At 52.3% G+C, this 27,905-nt stretch overlaps 2 protein-coding genes across 10 annotated transcripts in view; one reads left to right on the top strand and one right to left on the bottom strand.

Annotated features, from left to right (window-relative positions):
• FGD5 (FYVE, RhoGEF and PH domain containing 5) overlaps positions 1-346 on the bottom strand; it is a 105,966-nt gene extending 105,620 nt beyond the window's left edge. For all 3 annotated transcript variants that reach the window (XM_036911449.2, XM_036911451.2, XM_036911450.2), the window contains exon 1: positions 205-346. In XM_036911449.2, the coding sequence (XP_036767344.2) occupies positions 205-217 (13 nt within the window). In that variant the 5' untranslated portion in view covers positions 218-346. The remainder of the gene's footprint in view (positions 1-204) is intronic.
• LOC118925550 (fibril-forming collagen alpha chain-like) lies at positions 307-27,737 on the top strand. Of its 7 annotated transcripts, XR_008999017.1 has the most exons (5): positions 1,025-1,081; positions 4,052-5,415; positions 5,552-5,606; positions 17,888-18,004; positions 26,563-27,737. XR_008999017.1 is itself a non-coding variant. In XM_057506301.1 (3 exons), exons 1-2 carry the CDS (start codon positions 307-309, stop codon positions 17,995-17,997), a joined length of 885 nt encoding a protein of 294 aa, XP_057362284.1. In that variant the 3' UTR covers positions 17,998-18,004; positions 26,563-27,724. The 7 variants fall into 7 exon arrangements, 3 of the variants coding, with proteins under 3 accessions (XP_057362284.1, XP_057362295.1, XP_057362291.1); XR_005030102.2 differs by lacking the exon at positions 4,052-5,415 and having other exon boundaries at positions 953-1,081; positions 26,563-27,726; XR_008999013.1 differs by lacking the exons at positions 17,888-18,004; positions 26,563-27,737 and having other exon boundaries at positions 307-1,081; positions 4,052-4,203; positions 5,510-5,567.
• The last annotated feature ends 168 nt before the right edge of the window (positions 27,738-27,905 follow it).

Below are 27,905 nucleotides of genomic sequence, written 5' to 3'. Positions count from 1 at the left end.
CCCTGAGGCGGGGCGTCCCGGGCAGTGGCCCCCGAAGATTCTCAGCCCTGGGGTGAGGGGACTGCAGCCCCGCCCATACCCCGGCCGAAGAGGCGCTGAGTGGGAAGGTCGGGGGATCCTGGGCGGCTCGCTCCAACTTGGAGCGCCCGGCGGGGCCCCCCGCGCGCGGCCCTCGGCGCCCTGAGGACTCGCGGAGCCTCCTACCTGCCCTGTTCATCTTCCGGCGCGCGGAGCCCGGGGCCGCCGAGGGTCGGTCCGTGCGTCCGTCGGTCCGTCCGAGCGCGAGTCCGCGCGCCGCCTCACTCCATGGCCGCCCCGCGGGGCCCGCACCCCCTGGCGCCCGCCCCGCCCCCGGCGCACGCCGGACTCCGCGCGGCGCGCAGGGCAAGTGGGGGCGCGGGGCGCGAGCCTCTGGGGCTGGGCGGGGCGGGCCGGAGAGCGGGGAGCGAGCGCGGGGGCCGCGGCAGGGGCGGCGCGCGGCGTCGCGTTCACTCGGGGTTCCGCGCGGAGCGCCTGCAAGTGGGCCCGGAGCGCGGGCCCCAGGGGCGGGGCCGCGCTGGCGGGGGGCGGGAGCCGGGGGGGCGCGAGCGCGCCGCGCGTGGGGCGGCGGCCAGGGCAGCGCGCGGCGTCGCGTCTGCTCCGGGCTCCCGGATCCGCACCTCTGCGCGGCAGCCGCGCCCCCTCCTAGACGTTTCCTCCCGCTCCCGAAGAGGAAGGCGTTTTTTTCCCCCTTTCTGCTGTCAGGGATCTAGGCAGCCGAGGGGCGAGGCGCCCCCGAGCACATTTAAAGGGGCCGAGGCCGTGGGGACTCGGGGAGAGCGCGGGGTTCAAGGGACTAGGATCCGGGCGGGTGACGCGGGGGAAGCCGGCGAGTTGGGCCTTTGGGGCCTTCCTGGGCCCTTCGCCCAACAGGCCGTCCATCTCTTCGTTTTCAACCTCGCGCATTCATTCAGACCTTCACCAAGAGCGGTGCTGAGCGTGGAACTAGACAGCTCCAAATTCTTGCCGTCACGCAGCTTAGAGGGGAGAAGATCGGCAGAGACACAGGACAAATATGCCATAAGTATCATTTCAGAGATTGGTAAGTGCCTTGCGGGCGATAAACCAGGGTTATGGGGGCAGTGGCTAAGTGTGAAGAGCAGCATTAGAACTGTGAAGAAATGCAAATTCTAGGGACTCTTCCCAGCCTTATTGAACCAGAAATCTCGGGCTTAATAAACCCTTCAGGTGGTGCTGATGCGCTGAAGTCAGAACCACTGGAGTAGAGAATGGGTGATGAAGGAAGGCCTCCCTGAGGAAGTGACATTTAAAGGAAGACCTAGTTGCTGAGCCGCCTTTTTTTGTTCACTCTCAGTACACAGGCCAGCACCTCCCTGGGACCAGACCCGGTGCTCATTGACATGAATGACTCAGAGAAGCCTTCGCCATGGAGCTCCGTGTCTGGCTGGCCAGGCAACATAGTTCTGCTTCCTTGGAGAGCGCTGGGATGGGGACAGTAGTGCACAGTGTGGGAACTCAGAGGTGGCCTCCAAGTGGAGAGGGCCCAAGCAAGGAAAGTCCTTTCAGGTAGAGGGAATAGCTTGGGCAAAGTCAGAGGGGTCAAAAGGTATGGCCTGTTGGGGCTGCCATGAGGGGTTTGGCTTGGCAGGAAGTTGAGGGTGGAAGCATCCCAAAGTGAGGTGCAGAAGGGCCAGCGTGAGAGGTGCTTTGCCACACTAAGGACTTCCTTCCATCAGTCACTGAAAGCTGGCAAGGATGATGTCTTTCACATATAACTGGCAACTAATATTTACAGAGCACCTGCCTGGTGCCTGTCACAGTGCTTAAGCTATGTACATACATGTTTATTCATTTAAGCCTCACTACAGTCCTATGAAGCAGGTATCAAAATTCTTGCCATTTCACACATGGAGAAACTGAGTAAAGTAAGTGTTCAAATGAGACTTCCGGACTCTGTTCTTGCCAAAATTTGCTCTATCTCTGCAGCTCCAGACCCAACTCAAGGTGTGGCTTGGTCATTTGGTAGATTGGTTGTGAGTCTACTAAGTGCCAGGTTGTAGAATTTCAGCATTTCCAGCACTCTGTGGGAAGAGAGCAGGGGGATGTCTCAATTTGTTTTGGCAATTTAGTCAACATATCTACTACTATGTGGAAGTTGAGGGAGGAACATGGGACATAACCCCCACCTCCCACTACCACCACCATCCTTTCCTGTCCATCAGATGGGGAAGAAAGGCCCAGAGGCGACCCCTTGCCAGGGTGATGGTTCCAGGGCTGGGGCTATGTGTGCAGCCCTGGCATCGAATGTTAGAACCCAACACTTAGTAGGTTCTCAAAAAAATTTTTTTGGACATGAAATAAAGGCTTAGGACAGAGGTTCAGACTATTATTTAAGATCACTTTAGTTTTCTGGGATTGAAGGTGGCAGAGGCTAGAATTTTTGGAACTTGCTATGCTGGGACTTTGCAAGGAGGCAGAATCCCGAATGAACACAAGGCATTTCACAACCATGGCTGTGTCTGCCTGCATCTAGGCACCTGTGGTCCAGCCTTTGGTCCAGGTGGTCTGAGATGACCAGATGTTTCCATTGCATAGATGAAACACTTACTGCTCTGAGCGCACTGCTGAGCCACAGCATCAGCATTGCTCAGGTGCTTCTGAGAAATGCAGAACCTCAGGCCCTGCCCCAAACCTACTGAACCAGAATCTGCATTTTAACAAGCTCCCCAGATGATCTATTTGCCGTAGACAACCTACCCCATTCTTTTTTGGCCAGAGCACACGAAAGTAGAGAAAAGACATCGAAGTTTCCCCAGGTTCTCACTGGGGTGAGAACATAATCTCCTAACCTTTGTCTCCTTGTTAATACATTACTGGAAGGTTGGTAGGTTTCTGGGTATCTATGAGCCAATGCTAAGCAGAACTCCTGGTGCTCACTAAAAATATTACATTCATGAAGGTCTGATTTGAATTGTTACATGAGTCAGTTGGTGCCTGGCATACAGAAGGTGTTCAGGTACACACAGGGAAGATAGGAATCAATAAACTTCAGTTAGGTAATGTGGAGAGGCTCTGGGGAGGATAAACTTTTTTTCCCATCATTATGAAAAATCTTATATAGTGTTTTCACACTCAGCAAACTCTCCTCTCCAGGTTTGCAGGTTTTCTCTTGGTTTATCTTTTAATACCTACAGTGTAGAATGAGATTATGCACACTTTCAGGCAAGTGCCTCAGGTGTACCTTGGTTTCCCCAAATCAGGAATTGAATTGAATCCTTTCAAAGGACCTTTTAATCTTCAAGCCATGACAGAGTCCTTAAACCCCCAGCCTTTTGTGGAGAAGTACTTGAGCCTCGGGAATAGAAAATCTATGGCAGAATCAGTGTCATGCAGACAGGCTCTTAATAAACTTTATGGATCCCCACATGGAAATGGTGAAGAAGGTAAGCTGATGAAGTAACCGTGGAAGTCATGGTGAAGGTGGGAGACGGGATGTGGCTGGCAGTGGAGGTGGAGGTACTGGACCTCACAGATGGTGGAGACGATAGACTTGGAGAAGACGGAGGTGGCAGGAGGGCTGGTCAAGGTGGTGGAGAGATGGTAGAGAAGGAGGGAGGGTGTCTGTTGGAATGCGGGTACGCATGAGTGAGTGGATAAATCACTTCAATATTTGATGCCAAAAGAAAGTATGTTTTAATAATTGAGCTTGTTTCCGGGTATTAACAACAACAAAAAAAATAACGTAGGACCCCAGGGCAGGAACAGGAGAAAGCTCAGATAATTCAATCTACAGCCACTGCTACCCTCAGTGGTAGGACCTGCAAAAGGAGAAAGGAGGGCAGGAAGAGACCTCAGTGCTTTGCTAAGCCCTTTCCACCACTGTTGAATTTGGGATTTGAGGCTAAGCCATGTCTACTTAAGAAGATCACAGCACCAGTGACAGTTGGGAAAACACACAAGTCTGAGCCTGTTGGCTGAAGCCACATGGTGGTATCGAGTGATGGACTGTGAAGCTGAAATGCTTACTCCTTTGTTTGCTTTTCTTAATAAGAGAAAATGGATGTGAAAGACCAGAAGGCTTTACCCACATCCGGTGCTAATACTGATGGATGGACTTCTCGGTACTTAAGGAACTGAGCCATAACCACTCATTCGGCTCGCGGGCCAGCTGTAAATACCCACAAGGGACATGAGTATGTACGGGTAATTACCATCATCACTCTCCTTTTGAGCCTTTCATACGTGTATTCTTCCCAAGAATCCTATACAGGGATTGTTATATCCCCATTTCACACATGGGAAAACTGAGGCCCAGACAGAGGAAGTGATTTCCCCTTACAGGCCAGCCAGGACTCACACCCCAGGAACACAGGCTGAGTTCTTAACCACCCGGCTACACTATTTTCTCTGTGATGTGCAGAAAGTCTGCTTAGATGTCATGTTTTCCAAATCACTCTCACCGTCTTAATTGTTGCTCTCAGCAGACTGTCAGGCTGCCGTCATAATAGCACTGGTACTAGTAATGAATGCTGAACCCTAACATCTACTGAGCACTTTCTCTCTCCATGCTTCTTGTGATATCATTTTACATTAGAGAAAACTGAGGGTCAGAGAGGTGAGAGCCTTACTCAAGACTGAGAGCTAGTGGTGGAGCTAAGATTAAACCCAGGTCTTTCTGTCCTCAAGGCCTGTGCTATTCACGTTATACCACATTTGCCCAAGATCACAGTGGCAGAATGGGGACCAGAAACCTAGGCTGCCAGCCTACCTTCCTTCCTTCCATAAAAATGCAGTGTGCCTTCTCTGTGCCAGGACCAGGTGAACACACCAGACTCACTCCCCCGGCCAGCTGAGGAAGCAGGACACCCACCAGCAAATTATCCATCACTTTGATGGGAACACTAATGGGGAAAACAGACCTCCCGACTGCCCTCAGATGCCTTTAAACCCCTGGCGTGGGGCTGACCAGTTCCCTGGGGCCTCTGAAATCAAAGACACCCCCTCACTAGATTCCTTAAGACCCTCAGGCTCCTCCCCACCAAAAGCCCCTCCACATCTCTCACTCACACATAACTCAGCAGAAAAGATTAGGATCCTCCAACTAAGCAAATATCTCCTGCCTTCTTATTATCTTTAGAGCATCTGGGGCTAATTACGTCCCTGCACACAGCTTAGGTAAATCAGATCAAAACTGCTGAAATCAGGCTCCCCGTTCCCGCCTGCATGAAGCCTCCACAAAGTGCAGAGCCAGCGCCATGGCTGGATGTGGCCATGTTCTCCAGCAGCAGAGAGCGCCCAGGCTCTGTGAGCTCATGCCAAGCGGCCACGGCCAAGCCTCCCAGACGGGCAGTAGAACACAGTGGTCAGGACCCACACTACCCTGGCCAGCAAGTCCCAGACTCAGCTTCTCCATCAGTAAATCATAGTAACTAGTATTTGCTGAGTGCTTATTTTGTGCATTCAGCAAGTGTTTTGCCTATATTATTAACTCATTTAATCCTCTCAACAGCCCATGAAGTACACCATGTTTGTTCTTACCTCCACGTTACAGATGTGGCTACCATGGCACAGAGAGGCTGAGGCACTTGTCTAGGGATACTCAGCAAGTAAGTGGTGGGGACTCAACCCTGGCTCTGGGGCCAGCTTTCTTACCCACTTTGGCACCCTGCTCACCCCTGTGAAGTGGACATGATTATAGCATCTGCTCATTAAATGAGATTATTCATCTAAAGCATAAAACATTCAGGAGTGGGGAGAGGGACACAGGAGGTGCTCAATAAATGATCACTGTCATTTAAATGTCTAGTACATGTTGGTGCTAAATAAATGTTTGCAAAGTACACCAGGAACTGGGGCACACAAACCCCACAGTCAGAGCAGGAGAGGACAGGGCAGAGCATTCACTAAGCAGCTGCTGTACGCTGAGATGGGTGAGAGGGGGAAATGTGGGAGCCCCAGGGGAGCACAGGGAGGCAGCCCGGGTTCTGCTTCCCACCCAGCCCAGAAGGAGTGACAACCAGGGTTTTGTTTCCTGCTGAGATGGGGGCTCTTCTGTAAAGCTGGGGCCCGATGCTGGCCAGTCCACTCCTATGGCAGTGTCCCCCTGGGCTTCCCTTTTCAATAAGGAGCAGGACTACTTTTTGTCTACAGGGAAAAAGTGCATATTATTCAAATGGAAATTACCCTGGCCCCGCAGCCTCTTTGCTGACCCCCAAGTTTCCGCAGCAGCCTCGGGCTGCTCACCTCACAGCACCATGACTGCATCATCGTCAGCTTCCCCTAGACATTAACTGAGGTGCCTTCCTGGCTCCAGAGGCAGACGAACGAATCTGGGCCAGACACCTGCTGGGGTGGATGGGTCTTAGCAAGGCTGCCCTGCCCTTCCGTGCCCCAGATTGGTTGGGAATGTCAGATAAGTTGAGTTCAGGCACAGTGCGCCCGCACCCGCCTGCACACACCCAGGCCAGGCATGCAGAGAGAGCACAGCCTGGAGACCCCTGGCTCCAGAGAGATTAGGCCTGAACTCATGAATGTTCCTACCCATAGTACTAGGTGCTCGAGTGCATGCTGGGAAGGCTTCCAGGGGGAGTCAGGCTTTGCCAGGCATCCTCAAGAAGTCACACAAGCAGAGGGGAGCAGGAAAGGGCCTGCCAGGCTGGGGCTGGAGGTGGGAACTGGGACCAGTAGTCCAGTTAGGCTGAAGTGTCAGGCATGCAGTATGAAGGGTGCACTCAGGTGAGGGAGCAGACAGGGGCCTCCAAGGCCATTGTCCAGCAGGTCATCAGCTCCCCAAGGAAGGGCTGAGCTCTGGGGGAGGGGAGTCTGAGGCTGGGCAGGGCCAGCTTGGAGTTTTTATCACCACTGGGTGGGATCTGAGGTCTGTTCAGGAAGTGGCCACCCTCTTCCGGCCAGCCATTTTTTTTCCTTCTGCTGGCCCACTGGGCTTTTTCCCGAGGCCGCATTTCCACAACGGCCCCTCCTGGCTGGCTGGGTGTGGGCATGGCTCCACCACACACCCAACAGCCGGGGCAGCCTGGCCCTAGGCTTCCTGCCCCACTTTGGCCAGGCTGATTGGAGGAAAACAGCCCTCAGGCCTTCTTCAAAACAGGAAACTGCTCTCCCTGCTTCCTGAAGGACAGGAACTGTTCCCATGGCAACCATGGGACAAAGCAGCCGTGTTAACCCTTCCGACAGCAGGCCTGGCTGAAAGCCCCTTCTTGCCAACTCCTCGTGGGGCTGGCCCCATACAGGTGACACGGAGGGTTCACTTCACTGACATCTCCAAGGCTCACCACCGCTCCCAGGGCAAGGCAGGGCTGGGGTTTAAAACCCATCGGACGGATGACACGTTGAGATTAACTCAGGGGGAAGACCTGGTCACAGGGGAAGTTGAGCGCAACAGGGCACAAGCATGGGGTCTGAAGTCAGTCTGTTTTGGCTCCTTGCTGGCTGTGTCCCTTGGGTATGTGGCTTAACCTTCCAAGCCTCAGTTTCCCTACCTGTGAAATGGGACAACTAGAGAGCCTGCTTCATGGGCCTGTGTGAGCATTTACTGAGGTCATTCATTCATCCAACACACACTCATGTTGTGCCAGCTATTGTAGGCCTGCTGGATTCACCTATGACAACACCACAAATGAAAACCTCCTGCCTCGTGGGATGAGTGTAGCATTCGCAGGAGGCAGGCAGTAAAGGCCACACATGGATGGAAAAGAGACCTTTAAAGATTCTGTGCTGTGGGCAATGGATGGTGGGTGGAGCGTGGAGAGGTCTCTGGCTTGGTGGTCAAGGAGAGGCAAGAGTGGGGAGCCTCCCAAGAGACAGCCTGGGGCCCCATTCAGGCAGAGGGGCCAGCAGGAGAAAGGCCCAGGGTGGGTCAGGGCTGTGCCCTCAGAGGAGGGGAGAAGGGGTGGGAGGGATAAGGCGGAGGAGGCTGGGCATCAGGGCCTCTGGGCTGTATTCTCAGAGCAAGGCGGGGCCCTGAGGGGTGATGCAGGCAGGGGCACATTCGGATTCACATTTGTAAAGATTTCCCTCTGGCTGTCGGGTGCCCATGGGACACAGCTCAGAGTGACAGGGATTTGGGACTCTGTCAGGTGTGTCTTCTGGGGGACCTGGCCCTGTGGCCCTAGAGAGCCCTGAGTCATGGCAAGAGGCTTATTGGTGTTTTGGGAGGGCAGAGCAGGGACCTGGTGGCCTGTGCCCAGTGCTGCCACCATTCAGGACCCCAGCCATTTTCTTGACCACCCACTAGGACATGCCCTCCCTCCCTGTCTCTTGATGCTCAGGGGCCACTGTGAGGAGGCCATGGACGTAGCCCCTCACAATGTGGCGCATGTAGCAGCTGCCTGATGGTTGCTTTGGGATAAGATCTGCTCTCCTCACCAGGGCCTCCAACACCAGCACATGCCCACCTCCTCAAGCCCCCTCCCACCCCATCTCCCACCACCCCTTTTCCCTCAGCTCTAGCCACCATAGCCTTTCTCTCCATCACTGCACCTGCCCAGCTCACCCTGGCCCCAGGAACTTTGTACCTGCCATTTTGCCTTCCCAGATTTTCACATGACTGGGTTAGCTCCCCTCATCAGTTAGGTGTCAAATGTCTGCTCTTCACAGAGGTATTCCGAATGCACCCCGAGTCCCTTTCCATCCACCCCGTCACCCCATGTCCCTTCTCTGCTTGCACTTACCCATCTCTGGGTCCCACATTGGTTTGTTTACCTGCACGCCCATGCCGTCTGTCCTCACCCAAAGTGCCAGTTCCAGGAGGCAGGGCTGTGTCTCTTGGTGCCTCTCTCCTGGCACCCAGAACACAGCCTAGCACACAGTAAGTGCTCACTGTCGTATGGTACACACTGAGTGGACAGAGAGCGACAGAGACCCCCGTTTTCTGGGCTTAATACCAAACTCCTACTCACTAGCTGTCTCTCTGCCAGGAGGACAGCCCTCAAGAGGGCTCCACTGCAGATGAGGGGAACAGGGATTAAATGTTTACCCTAAAGAGGAACTACGTTTACTCACCAATGGACAAACCAGTGAACAATCTCCGAGGACTGTGTGGGAGCTAGTGCACTGGGAGGTCTGCATCATTATCTCCATTTTTCAGATGAGGAACCTGAGGCTCTGAGAAGGGAAGTCTCATGCCTGGCTGGGAAGTGGCAGGGTTGAGGGAGACTCAGGAATGACACCAGGAGCCCATGTCTTTCTCCATACTCTCCCACCATGTCAAAGGGCCCTCGAGTACAGGCAGACAGTGGAAAAGGTAATAGTAGTTCTGAAAAATCTCCTCCAAGGGCTTGTCAAGGTCACTGCCACAGCCACATCTCTGGGTCAACACAGAATCCAAACCTCCTGACCTGAGGAATCTTCTGGGCTGGTTAAACAGGAACTCCAAAGTGCCATCACAGGCCCAGTGAGTCAAGACTCCTGGGGTTGGAATGAAATGGATTCTTCATATGGGGGAAATGTGGTAAAGCTTTGGAAGCCCCTTTAAATGGCAAGTAGAGCTTGGGTGGGAGGAACACTGGGACCCTCCTCTAGCCAAAGGGCCTGAGGTTCCATCTGGCCATCGGATAAGAACTTGACCACTGCTCATTTACCAAGTGTGCAGTGATGTCCAAAGGGGGTGGCGTGTCCGTGCCTTGCCCTGCCAAGCTGGGAAGTACGGGCAGTCCCGGGAAGACCCTGCCAAGCAACTGACTCCAACTTCCTACCTCTGACAGCCTCCTGGGGAGCTCACGCCCTCACAGGGCCATCCTTCCCTTGTGGGGTCGCTTTGCAGTATACGAGTGGCCATGTCTCCTTCCCTGATGCACCAGGAATGGTGGCAGTTTAAAAAGAGGATTTTGATACAATGCCTGATTCCTGATTTGTTTTCCCCGTGGAGCTAGAGAGTGAAGATGGTGTCTCTCTGCCACCTCCATGGCGGAGAGTGATGGAGACAGAGGCTCTGGAAAGACCATATTAATTAGCTTAATAAGGGAGTGTGCACCCACGCGGTTGTGCTCAGAAAGGGACCTGGGAGGCAATGTGACCCCCTGTCATGGACACCATCAATTGTTGGGTGAGCCTCCCCCTACCTGAAACCCACAGGCTCAAGAAAAATGGATCAGGCCCAGTCCAGGAACACTATTAAAATGCTCAGTGCTGTGGGCACGGCCAACGCCTCCATCCTTATAGAAGTGCGGTTCCTGCGGGAGGTACCCTCGGGCTGCCTGCCGGCAGAGGGGCTGAAACCGGACCCAGTCCAGCCCAGGGGGAAGCACCTCTTGTGCGTGGCCTGCAGGAGCCGTTCACGAAGCATGAAGCGTTCTAATGACCTGGTGCCAGAGCTTTGACAGCTCAGAGTTTGGGAAGAGGGTTTGAGGCCCAGCCCCCCAACTTCTCAGCTCTGAACCCCAGGCAAGTCCCTTTCCCTTCTGGGTGTCCCTCTCCTCATCTGTACAAGTGCATTTCTAGCACATACCACACAGGCCCATTAGGAAGAAGAAATAAGATCGTGGTGCACAGAGTAGCCATTTCAGTGCACGTTGGGTATTATTACTAAGTATGAATGAAGTACCTGCCAAATAGTAGGCGGTCCATTAGGACTTGATGTCTTTTTGTAGGTAGACATTTGCTTATGTTTTGTGAAAGCCTAATTCATATGCCATTTCTCACTGATGTGCTGGTTTGGTTAACTAATTTTTAACTATTTATAAATACCATTTAGTCACATTTCCCTGATGAACAGGCAGCCGTATCCAGCCTTGCTCTCCAGCGATGGTGTCCCAGGCTAACCATGTCCTTCATTTTAAAGCCTGAGGAGGATTTGTCTCTAGCTGCAAACTCCCCCCTCAGGATCCTGTTACCAAACTTCTGTCAAGATGTGGGCTTGATGCTTCCTCAAACTGAGAGAGCTACGGTGCTTTAGACATTACCTGTCTAAGTGCCTATCTATAGTCACGTGTCGGGTGTGACTGTACCCATTTCATAGAAGAAGAAATAGAAATTCAAGACCTGCCCGAGCACTGGGAATTGTGACCTGTTGCAACCACACAGTTGGTGCTTTTCCCAGTGCACTCCACTGGGGGCCTGAAGACAGTTTTCCCTGGAAGCGGCAGCTGCAGCACTGAGGGTCTGGGGAGTCCGCTATGGCCAGGGCACACCTGGGGCAGGCGGCAGAGCAGAATTGTAACCCCTGGCTTCTCCTCTCCCAGGCATTTCAACCCCACTTACCAGCTCCCACCTTGTGCCAAGCCTTAGGGGGAACCCAGAGAGTCAGGCACATGCAGTGAGATATCAGAAGGCATCTCACACACACACAACAGCTACGTAAGTCGTGGGGCCCAGTGCGAAACAAAGATGCAGGGCATCTTCTTCAAAATCTAGGACTTTCAAGCTGGTGATGGCAGATCAGGGTCTAAACTAAGCACAGGCCCTCATGAGCGTGGGCCCCTGCATGACCACACTGGTTACAGGCCTGTGACGCCGGCCCTGCACACACCAGGGCTAGGAAGGCAGCACCTCAGGGTGTCCAGACCCCGGCTCATAGCCTGGCACAGAAGAGGAGTCAAATACACACCCTGAGTGAGTGAAATGACATGCTCACCCCCAGCTCTGAGACACGGACACAAGATTGTGAATTTGCAAGTAGGTAAACTGAGGTTCAGGAAGCCTCCCGCCTTTCCCAGCCTTACCCAAAGCCCAGATCCCTGCCTCCGGTCAGGAGTGCTTGCCCACTGTTTCATGCTGACCCCAATCCTGGCCTTTGTTTTCCTGATCCCACAAAGAAGGGGTAGTTTACCACGGGCTGAAGTTTAGTTTATTTTTGTGTTTTCCAATGACTGATTCCAGCAGTCCCTACAGACGTCCTGCCGAAGGCAAACATGTTTTGCTCTTGCTCAACCTCCGACTTCCTCGCAGCGCACCGTGGGGGGGCCTCGGCCACAAGGAAGGCGTGGGTGACTTTTCCCTTGGTTATTTTCTTTTTTTCCATCTTGTTGTTGGGGGACAACAAAACATGTTTTCCTCTTTCTCCAGAGGAAATAGGAACTTTCTTATTGACTACTTGTTGCCTGAAATTCATCTTCCTTCTCCTGTGATTATCTTGGATTGGGTAAGTGGTGTGATCGGACCTCAAAATAAATATCCTTCATTTTACTGAAAGGACAAGCATCACAACCAAGATTTTCATTCACATGAAGCCACGGACACCACTGAAACTCACCTTGGCCTCCTTGTCAGCATCAGTGCACACATCTGAAGTGGCTTTACTATCCCAAGTTCATCTTTTCCAACATGCAGGACTAGGTAGAGGTGCGTAACGCCAACATTCTGGGGAAGGTGACTTGTTGCTTAGAGTTCAGTGCAATAGGTAAGGGTGTGTGGTGTGAGGTAGGGGTCAAGAACCCTTTTCTCCCCCCTATGCACATCCAACAGATTCAGCACCATTTATTTAAAACATCATCCTTTTTCCACAGTACTGAAGCATCTTGGTTACCATAAATCTGGTGATTCCACATATGTTGGATTTCCTGTTCTGTCCCCTTAGTCTATTTGTCCATCTTTCTGCCATGACCACCTGTCTTAATCACTAATGTGTTCACTGAAATCTATAAATCATGGTTGGCTGAGTAATTACCCTATTGCTGAACAGTTTACGTTGTTTCCAATGTTTTATTATTATGCCTTTCATTGTACTAGGTCATAGTAATAAAAAAAATAAAAAGGAGTAATAGCTAAGACAATGTGCCAGGCTCTATCCTAGTGCTTTCCATATATTAACTCGTCTAATCTTCATTCACAGCAACCCTTGCAGGGAGGAGCTATTGTGATCTCCTCTCTTGAAAGATGAGGAACTCGGACACAGAGAGGGTAAATCATTTGCCTTTGCTCCCATGGCTTCTGCTTGGTGGTGCTGGGGTCTGTACCCAGACAGCCTGGCTCCAGAAGCTCTGATTTTATTCATTCACCTCTATAAACCGAGAGTGGATGAAAGGGGAGTGTATAAGGGAATAAACTGAATGGAGGGAATGCCTCTCTTCTCTCCTTGAATTAATGAAGTGGCTCCACCACTCACTGGCTGTGGGACTTTGGACATGTTACCATGCCTCTTTAAGTTTCAGTTTCCCTGTCTGTAAAATGGCCATAAATGGGCATAATAGGCCCACTTGTCTGGGTTAACATGGAGCTTCAGGGGCCAGTACAATGCCTGCTGGCCCAGAGAAGGTTCCCTGTCCTGTCTTAACCATCTTGACTGATGGTCTCAGAGGACTCCTCCCAAAAAGGTCTTTGATTTGCAAACATTCTGGGCTTCCTGCCTGGAGCTGGAGGAATCTTCCCAGATGGGGAAACTGAGGCCTGGAGAAGTTGAGGCCATGGATGGTGGATCCCCAGAACCTGCTTCTCATAGCTTCTCTCTGCATTTGCAGATCTAATGTTGGGCTTTCTTGATCATCAGCTCACCAGGGTGGGAGTTCTGCCCAGAACACCCCCCACCAATCAATGGGCAGCAACTTCTCCTTCTTCAGAGGCAGACCCTGCCTCACTACACAGAATGGCTCTCCTGACCTCCTGGAAGGCTTGAGTAAGCATCTGATGACATTACCTGCCTCCTGTGAGCCCTGGGGGGACAGGACCCTGTCATTGCTCTACGGACAGAGCCCAGCACAGGGAATCACCAGGAGTATTTGATAAAAGAACGAATTAATATTATCAAGCAGTTACCTTAGGTGACCAAATGTCCTAGTTTGCCCAGGACTAAGGGGTTTTCTGGGATACAGAACTTTCAGTGCACATTTCAACCACAAATGCCTTGGGCAAACCAGGATGGGTTGGTCACCCTGTTACCACCATGTGACAGGCATTGGATTTAGCCTTTATAGTCGCTGTTTGATCTAATCCTCATGTCTTAGGTCAGGGCCCTTGGGAGCAGAGTCTGAGCCAGGGATCCAGGTGCATGTGAATTATTGAAGCAGTGCTCTCAGCAGAGAGGACGGAGGGAGGGTGGAGCAAAGCACCAGTGAGGCTGTGGTCCTGCATGGAGGCTGGCCTCAGCCTGGTCCCTCCAGGGAGTCTGGAGCTCAAAGAGCACCACAGAGTTGACCTCGGCTTGAGGCCAGGGGCCCCAGCCTGGAGAGGGGAGGCAGCCAGGGACAGTGCTCATGAGAAGGGGCAGCTGCTAGCAGCCACCATCCCTACAGCTGGGGAACAACTGTCCTGTGGCGGGGATGGGGGGAGCCCCAGTGTCCACAGCTATGGAGGGGAGTCCAGTATGATTATATACCTAATGACCTTTTTAATCTAAAACCACCCAATGGTGCTCCACTGCACTGAGAATAAAATCTCAAGTCCTTCTGGGGGCTGCTGGCCCGTTTCTCTTCTCCCTCATCTCATTTTACTCAGCAGCCCTGGCTTCCTGTCTGGTCACTGTGCACACGTGAAGCACAGCCATCATCCTTGCCATTTGCTGCCTCTGCCTAGACTCCCCTTGGCCCAGATCTCTCTGGGGGCCCCTTCCCATCACTCAGATCTCAGCTCAAATGCCACCTCCTTAAATATTCGTGGCCATCCCACCAATATCCCCCAGCGCCCCTGGTCATGCTCCTCCTTGTGATTTGGGATTATTTTCTTCATTGCACTCACCATTGTCTGTAATTATTTATTCTCTTCAATTGCTTTGTGTCTGTCTCCATCTCCAGAATATAAATTCCATGAGGGCAGCATGCTTTTCTGTCCTTTACTGTATGGGCTCAATAAATATTTGTTGAATGAATGAACACATCCCCACTTACAGATTGTAAAATGGAGTCTCTGAAAAGTCATGGGACTTATATGCAAAGTCACCTGCTGCTGAGTGGCAGAGCCAGAAATCAAACCAGGAGACCCCAAGCTTGTGCCCTGAACCACCTCCTTTGCTTCAGGCCAGGCCCCCACGATAGGGATGGTGTCTGACTATGTACTGAGGGCTCCCCAGCTCCTGGCTCAAGGCCTGGCCCAAAACAGGGGCTGGCAGATATGTGAGGAGTGGATGAGTTACAGGACCACAGATGAGCAACCCTTCTTGGCTTCTTGGAAGGGGCAGCTGAGGCTGTCTGTGCCCGGCCTGCATTTCCTGGGCCCTTCAGCTCACATTGCCGTCCTGCGTTCAGAATACATTAGCTGGCTCTGCGGGGTGGGGTGGCGGGTGCTGTCTGCCTCGGTGATCAATGTGAATAATAAACGTTTAGAGTTAATAAGCTCCAGTTAACTTCTCTTGCTTCAGTGACTAATGGGCTTCCCGGAGCCCATAACTCATGCTGTCGCTCGCCTCCCTTCCCTCCGTGGCTGCCCTGGACCCAGCCTGCTGGGAGATGTTGCTGAGGGAGGAGGAGGGACCTGGCTTGGCTGAGGTTTTATTTATGGCAGTGAACATGCTTTTGGGGTGCATCAGGGTCTTTCTGGGGGGTTCTGACTCCAGAGAGAAGATACTTGGGGGTGAGGGCGGTTGGTGATCCATCTGCCATCCAGGTGCACCTCTGCCGTTGGCAGCTAGGGGACCATGGTCATGTCCTTTGCCCTCTTGGACCTCCAGTTCCTTACCCGTCAAGGAAGATAATAATGACCAGGGCTGCTCCAAGAATCAAATGATATGATGGACATAAAAGTGCTGGACAGTGGGCAGGGGTTGATCAGTTCTGTTTGCAAATGTGTGATAAGTTAAGATAGAAGAGAAGGTGGTGTGAATGGAGATTTCCAAGATCCTTGCCCAGAGGACCAGCAGCATAGGCACCCACTGGGGCTTGCTAGAAATGCAGAATCTTGGGCCCTTCCCAGACATTACTGGACCTTAATCTGTGTATTAATAAAATAAGTGATTCTAGTGCATATTTCAATCAAGGAATCCTGCCCTAGACCAAGCATGGCCATTCAGTAACTTTGGTACATCTGGTCCCCAATCCCCTGCCAAAAGCAGACATTGCTAATAAATTGCAGCACTCTTCCTAGTGGAGCCTAGAAATAGCCTCAGAGTCCCTACAAAGCAACCTCTGTCACTGTTCAGAGCTGGCAGGCAAGACAAGAACTGGTGGTTGTCCTAGGCCTGCCCCTGGACCCCCAAATATCTGACCAAGATGAGGAAACTCAGCCCAGTCTCTTCTGAAGTTTTGGGAACCAGTACCATTCACAGGACAGGGAAGGCTGGATGAGGCACAGGAGAGGCAGATAAGGGAAACAGAGGCAGGGAGACCCCAGGAGGTTCGGTGAGCAGTGGGGTTCCCGCTAGTGTGAGGGTGAGAAGCAGACACTTGCATGTCCCCTGGAAGGCCCAAGAAGAAAGCCCTTGGTGAGCCGGATGCCCAGCTCGGCACGGGAAGGACAGCCTCCCACCCTTTTGCCCTTTGTTCATTACAATGACATGCTGGGCCACTCTCCTTAAGAACCTCCTCAAAATGACGTAAGGAAAAGTATTTGCTATTTAAATTATTAGACCTATAAAAACTTGTTAAAGTCAAATAATATCAGGTGACAAAAAGTATAATAATCTTGCTCCCAGCAATCCTCTTGTCCTGGGGTTACTGGGGTCAGGGGTCGGTGAATATTTCTTTATAGTTAACCCTTTCAAACCTACTTACAAAAATAAGATCCATATACCTGACTTTGCAACCAGATTCTTGCCTAATAATAGATCATAAACACAGTTCCAGATCCATACATAGCTACCTACATTCATACATTAATTTTTGTCAGCTGCCTACTATTTTATAGAATAAATGTCCCAAGATTCCTTCATTCATTGTCCTACTGATCGACATTTAGTACATTCTTTTTTTTTTTTTTTTGCAACAAACACCCTTATATATATCATCTTATGCATCTGTGTGGTTTTGCAGGATAAATTCTCCCAAGTGGGTTTACCAAATCAAAGGGCATGTGCATTTTAAACTTTAATAGAAACTGCAAATTACTGTCCCAAAAGATTCTGGCAGCTCACACTCCCACCAGCAGTGTCAAAACTGCTCGACTGCCCCCCTCCTTGCTGGCACTGGATGTCATCAATATTTAGTATTTTTTTCTAATCTGATGGGATAAAAAATGGCATCTCACTGTTCTTTTAATTTGTATTTCCACAAGTACCGAAGAGGTTGAGCCTCTTTTCATTTGTTTATTGGCTGTTTACAATTCTCCAGTGAGCTGCCTGATCATATTCTTTGCCCATATTTCTTTCTTTGTTGTTGTTGTATATTTTTCTTAAAGATTTTTAGGCATTCTTTGTATGTTAATATTAACTCTTTGTCTGTCTCATATCATATGTGGTCCAGCTCTGTACCAAAAAAATTTCTGCAGGCTGCGTGGATAGAATTCCATGAGCTGAAACAATAGGAATAAATGCAAATTCCTGGTCCTGGATCTGCAAGCCTGCACCACCCTTGGGTGGAGGAGACAGGGCTTGTGGGCCTTACAGGGAGTCAGCAGGCATTAGCTCAGTAGGAGGTAGCAGTGGGATACAGCTGCTAAAGCAGCTAAAGCGGGGACTTAGGTGCAATTGGAAAGACAGAGGGTTTAGAAATGCACTGCCCCTTTTGGGAAAGGAGGTCAGCTCTGAGCTCTGGAGCAGTGTGAGTAGGGGGCTGGCTGGAGCCCTCTTCCAGTGAATAGCTGGCCTGCTCAGCCTGGAAAAGAGCAGCGCTGTCCCAGGACAGGGGAGCAGATGGGCTGCGGGTCCAGGGGGCAGAGTGGGTGCCCATGAGACACCCCAGGGAGTTGGCTGCCAGCTGAGAGTAAGGAGGAATTTTCTGCCTAACTCCCTGTTTTTAGAATTCTGACGCGCCTCCTACTCCTTTCCCTGCTTCGTCTTCTCACAGTGCTTGCGATTTCTAACATACTGTGAATGTAATTAATTATGCGTCTGTCTGTGTCTCTTCACCAGAATGTCAGCTCCGGGAGCAGTTTTGTCTGGTTTGTTCACTCCTGTGTCCCCTCCAGAAGCCTTGTTATTGCCTTCCCCAGTCCGAGCTACGCAGAAACGGGATGGGCTGACCAACAGGTAGGTAGTTCCCCGTTGGGAGGGGTGAGCGAGCAAAATCTGCCGGCGGGCCAGCAGGCTTTCTGCACAGGGCTTCCCCTGTGCGCCTGCAGTCCTCTCATCAAGGTGGGGTCCGGAAGGGCCTTTGGATCAACAGGAGACCCCCTGGGCCTCCCACTGCTGCCAGGGGCCCGCGAGGCGCCAGCTGGGACACCGGAGCGCTCCAACTGGGTCAGCCTCTGTTTACATCCTCGTCCTAGCCCATCCTGAGCCCGGCCCCACCCCCAGCCAGCCCCCGACTCCCCCCTCAGCTTGAAGGCCTCATGTTTTGGAAAATCAGCCAGCATCACAGCAGACTGGAAATACCTCAAACCCCCCTTGCGACTTCCTTCTGCTCCCGGAGGCCACCGCCTGGGCGGGCAGCAGCCTCTCCCGTGCTGTTGGTTTGTAAGAAAGGCTCTTCCATCCCTGGGACACAGGGAATTTCCACTATTTTTCTTCCTCTGCTGTTTTTTTTTTTTGGCCTTCAGACGCCCACACTGTGTTGTCCTGACGCAGCTCCAGGCAATGTTTGGCCCCACAGGCCTGGGCTGGGTCAGGGAGGCCTGGACCAGCAGCCCCGGCTCCTCAAGCGCAGGAACAATGCCTCCATAATTCATTGAAAACTCCCCTCAGATGACTTTTTCCTGTTGCTGATTGTCTCTGCGTTCCAGGCCTGCACAAACTGCTTTTTCCTGAAGCTAAATTTAAAAGGGCCAGACCCTGGAAATGGTGCTCTGGGCTGGCCTCACTGTGGAGGCAAAGGTGGGGAGGCTGAGGGGAAGCGGAGCCCTGCAGCCACCAATTCCCACCAGTCCTGACACACACACACAGGTGGCCAAAGCCTGTTTTCATTTTAATTCCCCAATCCATCCTCAGAGCACCCTGGGGCATAGTCACAGACTTAGGAGCTCCGAAAAGCCTACTGGGTCTGTAGAGGTCAGAAAGGCCCCAGGTGCCTCTCCGAGCAGGCAGAGCAGGAAGGTCTGGGGGTCCAGGGGCGGCACCAGCCCCTACTGGGGTGTTGGACTCAAGGGTGAGGCAGAGGAGGAGGCTGATTTCTCTCAGGCAGGGCAGAGCAGAGAGGGCACAGGAGGCCAAGAGGGACTGAGCCCCTCAGGGCTGGGGGTGTGCAAGAAGAGGGGGCAACCCACCCACTAGGGAAGCTGTCAAGGGCTGGCAGTGCCAGGTGGAAGGCAGGTGGCCGAGGGCCCCTCTGCGCATCCAGCAGGGAGGCCTGGCCCTTCTGCATGGCAGGCATGGGGCTTCTAGCAAGAAAGGACAGCTCAGCCCTGCCCCCACTGCCCCCACAGGCCTGGGCTATAGGTTTTGACAAGTGTGGCCACAAATTCTCTGGGCTTCACTTCCTGCTCTACTGCTGACCTGCAATGTGACCTTGTGACCTTATACAGGTCTCTTCACCTCTCTGTGCTTCAATATCCCCATCTTCAAAATGGGAATAATAAAGGTACCCATATCATAGGACTCTCAGGAGAAGTAAACAAGTTAACACCAGAGAAGTGATCAGAATAGTGATCAGAATATGCCTGACACTTAGTAAAGATGATAAAAACGGCAATGATGATGACTAACATTGAGAGATTCTAAGGAGGAGACTTCACTTTTCCTATGTCAGAAAAGGCAGCCTTTTGTGGGAAGCACTGTACTCTCAGGGTGTCATATTTAAGCCCCTCTGAGGGAAGAGTAAGTCACCAATGTCTGCAGGACCTGGCTTTGTCCCTAACAAGCTAGGCATGTGGCAGGGCAGCCACCTGCCACATGGCTGAGCCCCATGGAGAGAGGCACCGCCCTAAGGCCACTTCCTGCCCCTCCTGTCCCCTTTCCCCAGGTGGCTCCCTCACGGAGCATGAGGGCCCAGCCCCGCGTCCACTCTCATGTCACCCTGGATCAGCTGCCCAGCTGCTGGTGACCTCACCAGGCTCCTCGCTGCTCAGGGTTGGTTCCCGTGTCACAGGGCTGCGGAGGAGAGCCGGAGCCCAGAGGTGCGGAGAGAGCGGGGGCCAGGGCGTGGAAAGCCCTGCAGGACAGAAAGCAAGGGAGCTAAATGGTGCTGCTCGGAAGCCCTAAGGCCGGGGAGGAAGGTGTGAAATCAGCCATACAGCCCTGGCAAGTGTGGGCAGAGCCGGCCAGCGCGGAGACGCCCCCCAGTGGACTGGGAACCAACGAGGACACAAATCAGCTCTGAAGAAGGAGGGTCTTAGATGTTCCAGAGCCTGGCCAGGGTGGGTGGGGCAAAGGCTAGATCCAGCCCATTCCTATTTCCGAGAGGAAAAGGCCAGAGAACAAGACAGAAGAGGAGCTCAAAATACCTCAGAGAGGGACAGACACAGCTAGTACCTCACACGGAAGGACTGACACTGCCAAACCTCACAGCAACCCTACAAACGTGTGTGTGAACGGAGGGTGTCCTAAATGCTCGGGTGTACCACCCCCACGATGGGTGCTGCGTATCTTCCAGTGAATCCATCCACACTTTCAGCTGAGATGTATTTAACAGAAACTTCCAATCACTGCCCGGATTTGCCATAAATACACAGCCACTGTAAAATAGCTATACTGGACCTAAAGCCATATTGTTAAATTCTAGCTGCACACCATTGTCTGCAGAGGCTGAGCCTGAGACCAGCTCCCTCTTGGTTAAGGGGGATCTGCCAGCGTGGAGGAGGTGTTAAGGATGGGGTGGCTCCCCCGAGGCTCTCCTTGATGTCCTGGAGGCGGGGAAGAGAACGGCAAGGAATACCTTTCTCATTCTGGGCCCTGTCTGCTTCTACCTAAAATAAATTGCTCACAGCCAGTGACAGAGCTGGAAAGCATCCCTTGAAAGCACCAACAAGGTGAGAACCCAGCCCTCAGGGTGCCCTTCTTGCCTCTGTCCCCACACCTCCCCGAGGCCAGCCTTGGGGAGGGTCGTGGATCTCAGGCTGGGGAACTGCAGGACCCGGGCCACATGCCACCCTCGGGTGTGTGACCCTTCCTCATACCCCCTTTAGAGCTTGCAGCCCCAGCAGCGTCTCACTTCCCCAGAGAGTCACTCGGGAGCCAAGAAGTCTGCCTTTCCTCTTTCACCTGCTGAGGGAAACGCTGGATGGGACCCAGGGAAGACGGCATCAGCCCCCCTCACCGGGGCGCTCCACGGTATCCCTAATGAACACAAACACAGCTGAGATCCTAATTGCAGCCTCTCACCTCAGGAATGGCATCTCCATCCTTCCAGAACGCTGGAGTCATTCCTGCTGTCTCTCTTGTCTCCCACCCCAAATCCTGTTAGGAAATCCTATGGGCTTGGTCTTAGAAACAGACCCACATTCTCTGTGCCTCCACCACACTGTCCTTCCCAGTAGCTAGAGGGATCCTGTTAAGAGCTAGTCAGGTCCCATCTTTCCTTTGTTCTACACCCTCCGTGGCTCCCACCTTATTCAGATAAAAGCCAAAGCCCTTCCCAGTAGTCCACAAGGTCCCCCCTGATGGTTACCTCTCTGTCCTCACCTTCTTCCCTGTCACCAGGCTCCTCCATGCTGGCCCACCTGGCTCTCCCTGGTTTTTCAACACTCCAAGTATGCGGTGCCCCAGGGCCTTTGCTTGGAAGGCTCTTTCTTCAGACATCCACATGGCTCATCCCTCACCTCCTCCAAGGCTTTGTTCAAAGGTCCCCTCCTCTGTGAGGACATCCCCACTTTACTTCCTCATAGCACCCAATACATGGGACACATGGAGTGTGACTTGCTGGGTGTGGTGTCTGTCTCTCCTCCCTGGAGAGGGGTTCTGCCTGTTTTGTTCACTGCTGTGGCTCTTAGGTGCCATGCACTAGGGGTCAACATACAACTGTAGATGTGTTGAATAGATGACTCACAGGTGGGGAGAGGGACTGTGGCTGCCCTGAGGGCATTAGCTGCCACTCACTGGCCAGCCTAGCCATCACCATCCCCCTCTCAGCTCCAGTGACAAGCTCTGGGGACAGAACAGAGGTCAGCACATCTGTTTGCTGCTGGTGGTCATCAAGGACTCACAGAGCTGTGCACAGCTGGGTGGCCTCTGGGCTGAACCCAACAGCCTGCAGAGTGGCCTGGCCTTGAGTCCTTGCCCACCAGCCCAGTGGGCATCAGCAGTGGACCACAGTGGACAGAGTGGATGGAAGGGGCCACTGACCCCACTTGTGTCCGTAAGCAAATCTGTCACTGACGCAGGGCTGGACCCATGTCTCCTGACTCCGAGGCTTCCTGTCCAGACAGCAGAGCTCCTCACCCTGGACGGTGCACTTGCTCCCTCTCTAAAATGGTTTCATAGAAGTGCCAACCCTCGAGGCCTTCAGGAGATTTAAATGAGACGCCATGTGGGGTTACCAGCAGCCTGCCCGGCCCTGAGGCATAGTCAGATACACCCTGCCAGCCTAGGGAGCCTCTTGTCGGCAGGGACTCTAATGAAGGACGTCAGGCACGGTGCAGCCCTGGAATGTGAACTGTTTTGGAATGGGGGCACTGGTAAGAGATGACCCGAGGAGTGAGCACACTGGTGCTCATGTGGGGGAGCAGGGAGAAGAAGGGAGCTCAGCTGGCTATGTTGGGGTGACTCTGGGGTATGCAGGTCTGCTCCTGGGTTAGGGCTGAGCAAAGCTAAAGGCCTTGTGGCCGTCCTCCTCTCCCACCTTCCCTTCCAGCTTGCCTCTCTTCCTTTTAATACTCAATTGATCACACAGTCATTCAACAAACACTCCCTGGGGACTTTCTCTGTGTCACTCCTGGCAGGAGCAGGGGCCACCAAGAAATAAGATTTGGGTCCTGCCTAGAAGAGCCCAGAGTTGATGGGGGAGGTCGATGCAGGCAGGCATTTGTGACTAGGAGATGTGGGAAGAGGGGGCTGTGCAACCCAGGAGAGACATGCACTCCCACCAGTCCTGAGGAACGCTTCCTGGAGGAGGTGACATCTGAGACCTGCTCCATGGGTAGAAATGCACAAGGAGAAATAAGATCCTAGAAAGAATGTTTGCAAAAGCTAAGGGGAGCAGGAATTGTGAGCAAGGAGTGCCACTGCCAGATTGTGCCTTGACAGGACCACTGTGAGGGGCTGGGTGGAAGCAGAGAGCAGGTGACTGTGGTGGTCCAGAGGTGTGCTGATAGGGGTCTGGGCTGAGGTAGAGGCCGGAGGGAAGATAGAAGGGGCTGGCGTGGACGGATGTGCCAGAGACCCAACCACTTCCCCCGCTCAGGGCGATGCTGGGCTCCCAAATCCACTTTATGGTCAAGTGTCCATGGCCCAGGAAACTTCTCAGCTCAAAGGATCATGGTCTGAGCACCCAGGTGGGGAGCACTAGCTCCATAAACCAAGGACACTACAGCGCCACCCGGGAGCCCTGGGCGCAGGCAACTTGACTGGGGAGGCAGGCGGTTCCGGGTAGCCATGTTGCCTGCTCCTCCCCTCTCTGCCCCAGGCACCTTGGTGCCAGTGTGCTGTGGGAAGTTGAGAATTAGGTCCCAGGGAGCCAGGAGGCTTGCTTTGGCATTCGAGGCCCCGGGGCACCAACCCACTTCCTACCATGCCTTCCCCTGCTCCCTTCCAGGAACCTTGCCTTCTACAAACACTCTGCGGTTTGCCAAAGCTGGGTAGACCGCCTGCAGTGCCCTCCCTTTGCCCCGCCTCTGCCTGCTCTCACCCTCCCTGACTCCCTATCCTTGTCCCCCCTCCTCCCAGCTTTGGAGCAGCACTCCCATTTGGGTTTCTGGGGGAAACTGCCACCTTTCCTGTTTCGGACACGCTCCTCTCCTTTCCCCGTTTGTTCCCCCTTCTCCCCTCCTCGCTCTGCCCATATCCTGTGCTTTAATTTCTATCCTAAGCGCAAGCTTTGTAGTCAAAAGACTTGAGCTCAAATCCTGACTCTGCCAATTACTATGTAACTTTGGGCAAGTTACTTAAATTCTTGTCTTAATTCCCACTTCTGAAAAATGGAGAGAATAAAACAACTAAGTCAGAGGACTGACTCTACCTGACTTTAAGACTTACTAGAACTATAGTAATCATGACAGTGTGGTATTAATGAAAAAAAAAATTAATGGAATAGAACAGAGAGCCCATAAATAGACCCACAAAAATAAAAATGAATCTAGACACAGACTTTCCACCCTTCACAAAAATTAACTCAAAATGGATCATTGATCTAAATGTAACCTGCAAAACTATAAAACTCCCAGGATATATCATAGGAGAAAATCTAGATGACCTTGAGTATGCAATGCCTTTTTAGATAAAAGACCAAAGGCAAGATCCATGAAAGAAATAACTGATTAGCTAGACTTCATTAAAAGTAAAATTTCTATTCTGAGAAAGACAATGTCAAGGAAATGAGAAGACAAGCCACAGACTGGGAGAAAATATTAACACATCAGGTAAATGACTGTTATCCACAATATACAAAGAACTCTTAAAACTCAACAACAAAAGGAACAATCCAATTAAAAAGTAAGCAAAAGACCTGAATAGACACCTCATGAAAGAAGATATACAGATGGCAGATAAGCATATGAAAAGATGCTCAAAATCATAAGCCATCATGAAAGCATAAATTAAAACAATGAGATAACACTACACAGCTATTAGAACGGCCAAAATCCAAAACACTGACACCGACTGCTGGTGAGGATGTGGAGCAACAGGAACTCTCATTCACTGCTGGTGGGAATGCAAAATGGTACAGCCACTTTGGAAGATAATTTGGTCATTTCTTACAAAACTATACTTTTACCATATGATCCAGCAATGATGTTCCTCTGTATTTAAACAAATGAGTTGAAAACTTATGCACACACAAAAATCTGTGCCTGAATATTTATAGCAGCCTTACTCAAATCTGCCAAAACTTGAAAGCAACTGAGATGTACATCAGTAGGTGAGCGGATAAGTAAACTGTGGTCCATTCAGGCAATGGAATATTATCAGCACTAAAAAGAAATGAGCTATTAAGCAATGAAAAGAGAGGGAGGAACCTTAAGTGCATATTACTAAGCAAAACAAGCCAATCTGAAAAGGCTACAAACTGAATGACTCCAACTATTGACATTTTGGAAAAGGAAAAACTATGGAGATCAGGGGTTTGGAATGAGTAGGTGGAGCACAGAGTATTTTGAGGACAGTGAAACGTCTCTGTGTGATACTGTGAAGATAGATTCATGCCATTACACCTTTGTCCAAACCCACAGAACGCTCACCACCAGGAGTGACCCCTACATATACCGTGGACCTTGGGTGATGGTAATGTGTCAAATTAGGTTCATCAGTCATAACAAATGCACCACCCTGGCGGGGAGGCGACAGTGAGGAAGGCTGTCACAGCCACGCAAGAGATTCCAGTGTCGTCATCAGCCCATCCCGTCGGGGTCCCTCCCTTCTGCCCCATCTGACCACAGCAGTTAGTGGCATTTATGAGCTACCACTGCTCCTGGCAAAGGCCGGTCCAGCAGAAACGGAGGACCCCCGGGGGCCTCTGCTGGGCACAGGAGTGCTGTGGGGGCACGGCCTCAGAGTGAAGCCTCCATGGGGGGGGTTATTTTCCCACGGACGCAGTGCCAGCGGATGACTGACTACAGAGATGCCAGCCACAGGATTTTTTTTAAAGTTTCTTTCTTTCCTTCTGGTGCCAAGTTGTTGAGAAATTGGGGGAACTTTTATCATTTCCATACCCCCTGTTTCCCAAAAAGGAGACCCCTGTTGGGGTGGGCCTGAGGGGCCTGCTTGGTTCAGTACCCAGAGTCAGGCCAGTAGCCACCAGCGACCGGAAATGCCCTCCCTCCTGAGCCTCCACAGTGACCCCAGCGGCTGCGGCCACGGGGTGAGGGATGCCAGAGGGGGTTCTGGGTTGTGGAGGGCTGGGGACCTGCAGACCCGCCTCTGGCTTCTCCTTCACCTCTCAGGCCCCTCTCCTAATCTGGCCAGAGAAGCACCCCTGCCCGAAGCTGCTCTCCATGTTCTCACTGTAAGCAGGTCCTGCACCCAGTCCTCAGATCCAGTGGCTTTCAAGACCCTGTGATGCCTCTTCCAGGGAACGCATTTTACACATGAGGACAAGAAAGGAGCCGAAACTCACTGTGGGTCCATGCTCCCTGCTCTTCCGTATCACTCCTTCATTCCTCGCAATAACCCATGATGTGGGTGCTGGTCTTCCTGTGGACAGAAAAGGCCCGGGAGATTAAACGGATGCCCAGGGTCTGTGGATGCACAGGGGGTCTCCAGGGTTTATGGTTTTAACCACCACACTCCAGGTGACTGAGATAAAGCTTGCTGATTTATTATATGCAATGCATTCTATTTTCTATTCCAGTTCTCTTTTAAAAAATGTAGATCACAATCCACTAAATGGATTTAACAGCTCACTAATGGGTTGTAACCCGCAGGCCTGAGGCAGGATGGATTGGTTCTCTGAGATCCAGAATGGCCAGAGCACAGCAAGGGGATGCTCCCCAACCTGTAAGCAACCCCAGCTCCATGACCCCTCCCAGCTCACATGTCCATTTCCCTTTCCTCCAACCGTCCAGGGCCAGGAGCTGGAGTGACCCAATCCCTCTCCTACATGCAAGACAACAGCTCCAGAGCAGCTCCTGGGTCCCTGCAGCCCCCCAGATCTTGGAAAGCAAGCCAGCCCGCCAGAGAAAGCCCGGAGCAGAGGGCCCACCACAATCTCCCAGCCAGGGAACATCATTGTGATGCAGCCAGCGGAGGAGCTTCAGCCTGCAGGGGCTTTCATTTCCGAAGGCCCGAGCTCCGGGTGGGAGAGATTGCTTGCAGATAGGCAGAAACGGCTGGGGCCGACTTTATTCCTGCTCTAGGCAGGCAGCCAAACTCCTTAACCCTTGATGGAGCTGGAGACTGGGAGGCAGCAAGCAGGCTGGCCTGGCTGGCCTGGACCCTGGTGTTGGGGTGCATGTGTGTGTGGCGGAAGGGGACTCTTTAATCACCTTAGTAACAAAGTTATTCTCATCCATGTGTCACTGAGTCTGCATTATTGTCATATCTAACCCACCCCATCCCTGGGAGGTGGTTATTGTGATGGTCCCCACTTTACAGATAAGGAAGTGGAAGCCCAGAGACCAAAGTCACTTACTCACAATCTCATGGCATGGGTGGAAGGTGGAACACAGGGGGAAGCAGGCTTTGATTTTTGAAAGGTGAGACACTTGAGGTTTCTGGGTGAGGGGTACCAGGGGCCTCATTTATTCTGTGTCTTCCTGGCTGGGGCTAGACCTCCTGGGATCTCAGCAGAGAAGCCCCACCCTCTCTCTGGCAAGCACCCTGCTCCTTCTGCCTCAGTTCACTCCTGGCGCAATTGCCACCATGCTCTTTCAGACCCCCGTGTCACTGGGCGCGCAACCTGGCCCACTGCTTTTCACGGTGAGAACCTGACTACGGTTCTTCTTGTGCCTAGCACCTTAGTGAACCCATATTAATCTTAACAGTCTATTTAGGCTTGTTTTTTCTAGGTAGGTGGTTAAATGACCTGCAAATTATGACAATTTTACCATTTCCTTTCACACCCTCCTTCTCTCTGCTATGGACTGAACATTTGTGTCTGTGTCCCTCGTAAATGTTCATGTTGAAGCCATACCCCCAATGTGATGGTGTTTGGAGAGGGGGCCTTTGGGAGGGAATCAGGTTGAGGTGGGGTCATGAAGGTGGAGCCCCCATGGGAAGATCGGGGCCCTTATGTGGAGAGGGAGAGAGGGGGGGCTCTCTGCCAGCACACACCAAGGCAGGCCCTGCCCAGGGGGATGGCCCTCATCAAGAGGCCGACGCACTGGCACTGTGACCCTGAAGCCCCCTAGGTTATGGTATTTTGTAATAGTAGCCTGAACTAAGACATTGTTATTTCTCTTTCTTCCCA

The sequence above is a fragment of the Manis pentadactyla genome, chromosome 1 (assembly GCF_030020395.1).
Source record: "Manis pentadactyla isolate mManPen7 chromosome 1, mManPen7.hap1, whole genome shotgun sequence".
NCBI lineage: Eukaryota > Metazoa > Chordata > Mammalia > Pholidota > Manidae > Manis > Manis pentadactyla.
Note: the sequence above shows the minus strand (reverse complement) of the source record. Positions and strands in the feature narration are given on the sequence as shown.